At 36.0% G+C, this 5,000-nt stretch overlaps 1 protein-coding gene across 4 annotated transcripts in view; it reads right to left on the bottom strand.

Moving 5' to 3' along the window:
- Positions 1–96: 96 nt before the first annotated feature.
- The window catches only part of cyb5a (cytochrome b5 type A (microsomal)), a 7,686-nt gene continuing 2,782 nt past the window's right edge, over positions 97–5,000 (bottom strand). The window contains exons 3-6 of one of the 4 annotated variants that reach the window (XR_014534853.1): positions 3,520–3,549; positions 3,358–3,392; positions 1,322–2,777; positions 97–1,250 (exon numbers count right to left, since the gene is read on the bottom strand). Coding sequence is in view for 1 of the 4 variants with exons in the window: in XM_083549587.1 (XP_083405713.1) it covers positions 2,693–2,777; positions 3,358–3,392; positions 3,520–3,549 (150 nt within the window). In the remaining 3 variants the exon portion in view is untranslated. Of the gene's footprint in view, positions 3,118–3,185; positions 3,393–3,519; positions 3,550–5,000 lie in introns of all 4 variants that reach the window. The other 3 variants (XR_014534854.1, XR_014534855.1, XM_083549587.1) reach the window with 3 other exon arrangements.

The following is a 5,000-nucleotide window of genomic DNA, read 5'->3' on the forward strand; positions in this document are numbered from 1 at the left end:
TTTATGCACACCAAATGCTGGCGGTGGACGAACAAACCGTGTGTGTGTAAAGAGAGACGCAAAGCACAACAGAAAAAAAATGAACACAACAGGATATTTTAAATAATTCTTTCTTTAATGCAATTAAATGATAAACAACGAGGGGAAAAAAATTCAATTGGACTCATAAGTGCAATTTTTCATTGCTTGCTGCGACAGGACGGGATTCAAACTATGCTTTGTTGACCGTGATGCTATTCCTGAGTAGATGAGTCACATGGAAGCTTACATACATCTCTTCTTCTATAACAGCTGATCAACCTTCATTATCCTTGAGCCTTTGTGTGGTGTGTGTGTGTGTGTGTGTGTGTGTGTGTGTGTGTGTGTGTCAGTACTGGCCCACAACACTATGCCCTGTGTATTGCAGACAACAGGAGATTTGGAAATACTGTTTTTTTTCAGATTTTAGGTCACTTTAGAGAGGAAAAAAACACTAAATGAATACTTGGGGTGCTACAAAATATACACAATGTAGTTCACAGGATACATAATGATATTTCAAACAATACATTGCTTAAATCCAGATGTATACAATGGAATGCATCAGCACCGTTTCTAGTTGTCGGCACCCGGGTGGTCCTCAGTACAACTCCTCGATAATAATAAAACTGGGAAAGATATGTTAGTGTGTTAAAATATGCAGCGTATCGGTTGCTAGGCCTGGATTTAAACTACCTCAACACTGAATAGATAAAGGTGTATATGTGTAGAGAAAAAGGCCAATCCCAAAACAGGAACATATGAAGTATTTAAAGGTCTTAACATCAAATTATTAGTCAGGAAATAAAGGAGCGTGAAACAAATGCACTTCTGAGAGCTCATGTGCCTCCATTTACTTTTTGTTTGGGGGAAAAGATAGAAAAAGGGAAAATTCGGTTATTTGTTCTCCTCGTACGAAAAGGTCAATCGTGAATGGTTCAAATGTTTGAGGTAAAATTGTTTGAGTGGACAAAATATTCTATTGTATCTTTTGTGATTTCTATTTTTGGTTCTCTGAAACACCTGATGACAACGAGCTTGTCAATGGAACCAGGATTGAAGGTGCTGGTAGAGATTTAATGTAATTCTTTCATTTTGGCTAATTTCCTGACCAATGATTTGTTTGCTGTTGCCATTAAAAGCTTAGGTTTTACATTTACTGCATTTTGGCAGACACTTTTACCCATGTACAGCTTTCTTATCAATACAACAAGCAGTTAATGGTGAAGGGCCTGGTTCAAGGGTCTAGCAGTTGCAGCTTAGTAGAGCTGGGATTTGAAGACCTTCTCATTCAAAGTCCAACATCTTAACCACTTAACATTTTACCATTTTGTGTACAGGCCAAATAATTCACGTTTATAGACACTTCCCTTTGTCTTTTATCAAACCTGGTGCTGGAGGATGCCTTATCAACACACCACTTCACCAAAGGAAGTTCTAGTTTATAACACATTAGATGAATTGGGTGAATTGTGAGCAGGAAAAACTATTGAATACACTATATAGACATGAGTATTGCCATGTGCGGTTCTTTCCCAAACAGTTATTTAAAAGCTGAAGGAACACAATTGTATAGGACGTCTTTGGATAGCATGAAATTTTCCCTTCACTTGAACTAGGAGGACGTAACGTGTTCCAGCAATGGAGATATGCTTTACACGGGTTGGAGTGAAAGATCTCCTGCTATAGAGCTCTGATCTCAACCATTTTGAACACCTTTGAGATGAACTGCAACATTGACTGAACCCCATACATTCTCACCTCACCTACACCAGTACCTGACTTTACTTACACTCTTGTGTATGAAGAACACAAATATCTATCAGCACACTCCAAAATCTAGTGGAACATCTTCCCTGAAGAGTGGACGAAGTTATAAGAGCAAACTGGGACCAAATGAGGAATGTGATGCTCAAAAAGCTCTGCAAACTTTTGGGAATATAGAGTATGTAGGACTTAACCAGTGGTGTTTGATCCCTGTACAAAAAAATAAGACAACAGCACCTTTTTTTTTTTTTAAAGAAATATAAAAAGAAAGAAAAAAGTTGGCGTTATAATCCAGTGTGTGATACATAAAAAGGTTAGTACGAGCTAAAGAAAAAGAGAAAGAATTGCCTTCAAAGGTCAATGTTAATCTATTTGTGTTATGAAACAAAATCATTAAGAAAAAAAAAAAAACACAAAATCACTGATAATGCCTCAGAAACCTGTCTCAAAACCTGCACTACTAATTGCATGGTTTTTATTTTTATTTTCAAAGCAGGTTTATGCATGTAATTAAAAATCGTTATACATCTACTGCCTTACTGTTGTGTTTAATTACACAGAGGCTTGCAACTATTATTCCATAATTATATTTACACACCGATAACACGATCAGAGGGTATGAGTACGTCTCGGTTTTATAAATCTTTTCATCTCACGTCAAATATTTACGTGTGTGAACACTTCATGTTCCTGGAATTACTGTAAAATATACTGGGGGGGGGAGACGAGAAAAAAAAACCTTCATTAATTATAGCTGTGACGGCTGGTGGAGAAAAAAAAAACCCTGAAATGTTTTATCTTATGGATGGTCGAGTTCAGCGTTCGGAATGTGTGCTGAGGAAATTACATACAGCAATGACAGCTGAACACCAACAGTCCACTGAGTGTGTGTGAGTAAAAGCACCGGTCATGCATCTTCAGCCGTATATATACGGTACATCAGTGTGACGATCACAGCCGCCAGGAGGGGTATCAACCAGTTCGTCCACCAGCTTCAGGACCAAAGAGAAACATAACAAGAACAATAGAAACACAAAACTATATCAAAAATCGATTGTGTTAAATATACACGGAAATCATGCCTTCAAATCAACTGATTTTGCTTTTCGCAAAAAATGTGTCTTGGTGTTGAGGACTAGCGCACCTATGATCTTACGTTCATATGACTCAAATATTTAAGTACTGTTCAAATCAGATGTTTTAAAATTTTTACTCAAATCATATTTAATTTGCATCGTCATCTTCTCATTTTACTGTCATTCGTTTCACCGGTCAAAATACACCATACAACTAAGCCTAGCATAGCATTCGCTAAATTAGCTAACTGGCTAGCTGAAACAGGTCTCCCGCAGGTGAAAGTTTGCACGTGCTAATTTAAACGTTAAAACTATTATATATACAAATGTATATAATCCGAATGAAGCATCCTGGAGGATGTAAGAAACTCAATCATTTTTCTGTAATTTCCCTCAGACACTACTCACCACATTTGGCATGAAAGAGAAATTGTTGCTACATGACTATTCTTGCTAACACTGTATAACGGTTAGGGGCAATGCATTCTGGGATTACCTTGTGGGATCATGAACTGTGGTTACGAGTGATTCCTGTAGAGACAAAAAAAACAAAAAACAGATTTAAAAAAAAAAACATTTTTATCATGCGATAGTCATAAAAAATAGAACACTATCAGTGGTTGGGACATTTCTAAGAAGAGATAGGGATGTTACATACGGGTGGTTTGGCGATCTTATGCCTGTCATCCTGCACGGAGAGAAGGAGAGAGAGAGAGAGAAGGAGAGAGAGAGAGAGAGAGAGAGAGAGAGAGAGAGAGAGAGAGAGAGAGAGAGAGAGAGAGAGAATAAATGTAATGCATTACCAAATACACATATAAATCAATAGAACACACTCAGCACACAGCCGAACACTGACATGCTGTTAAAGACTAAATAATTCGCATGCGAACCCTGTAATTTATTTAACACCATGAATGCAGTCCTGTGCAGCTCAATAAAACAGATTCCAGCGAGCGCCTCGAGCTCCACAGGTCATGCAAAACATCTGGGATTGCATAAGCTAAAGTTACGCATCGCCCCGATGTTAAAACATTTATCTGGCCCAGCCGCACAAAGCAGACTGTTCAGAAGGGAAATGGCCGGGGCTCAGTCCTAAATTACACAAAAGAAACACAATGTTCTGGTTAAATGCAGCTCAGTTATGCGCGCCCCCTGATGTACTGTAGCATGTCTACACGTTCAGATCTCGCGTGCACCAAACTTTACAGCAGGACTTCAGATCAGAAAGCAAAAGAAATTTAACGGAGTGTAATCACCGAAACACGATCACCGCTCTCACTGAATCACACACAGTAATCCGGTGTCTAATTACAAAGGATGACATTTTACACCATATAACAAGTAATTCAATGGAAAGTGGCATAAGTTATTCGAAAACTCTAAACAATGCAGTAATATAATCATATTTCATTTTTCAATCTGATTTTACACTGCAATGTTTCTGCAATTCTTTATTATTATTATTTTTCATTTTTATTATTTATGCACTGTGTCTACACTTACAAACACTTTAAAAAATATATATAATGTAGAAAATTTTAAGAAAAATTATTTTCTCCAACTAAAAATGTACATAAGCTGTTATAGGGAAATTCTAAAATAAAATAAAATAAAAAATAACATTTTGTGCCTGACATATACATTAGATTTTTATTTTAGTTTTAAAAAGTTGGAGGCTAATTTAAAAAGAACTAGTTACATAGACCCAAAAATGAAAGAAAAAAAAATTAAATAAGAATAATGAAATAAGCTAGTTACATAGACTAAAAAGGAAAAGAAAGAAAGAAAGAAAGAAAGAAAGAAAGAAAGAAAGAAATAAAGAAATAAAGAAAGAATGAAGCTAGTTACAAACAATGAAAGAAAGTAAGAAAGAAAGAAGGAAACACAAACACAGACTGAAAATAAGAACTAGTTACATAGACTAAAAAAGGAAAGAAAGAAAGAAAGAAAGAAAGAAAGAAAGAAAGAAAGAAAGAAAGAAAGAAAGAAAGAAAGAAAGAAAGTTACACAGACTAAAAAAAGAAACTAGTTACATAGACTGAAAGAAAAAGAAAGAAAGAAAGAAAGAAAGAAAGAAAGAAAGAAAGAAAGTTACATAGACTGAAAGAAAGAAAGAAAGAAAGAAAGAAAGAAAGAAAG

Source organism: Silurus aristotelis (assembly GCF_946808225.1).
Source record: "Silurus aristotelis genome assembly, chromosome: 1".
Lineage (NCBI taxonomy): Eukaryota > Metazoa > Chordata > Actinopteri > Siluriformes > Siluridae > Silurus > Silurus aristotelis.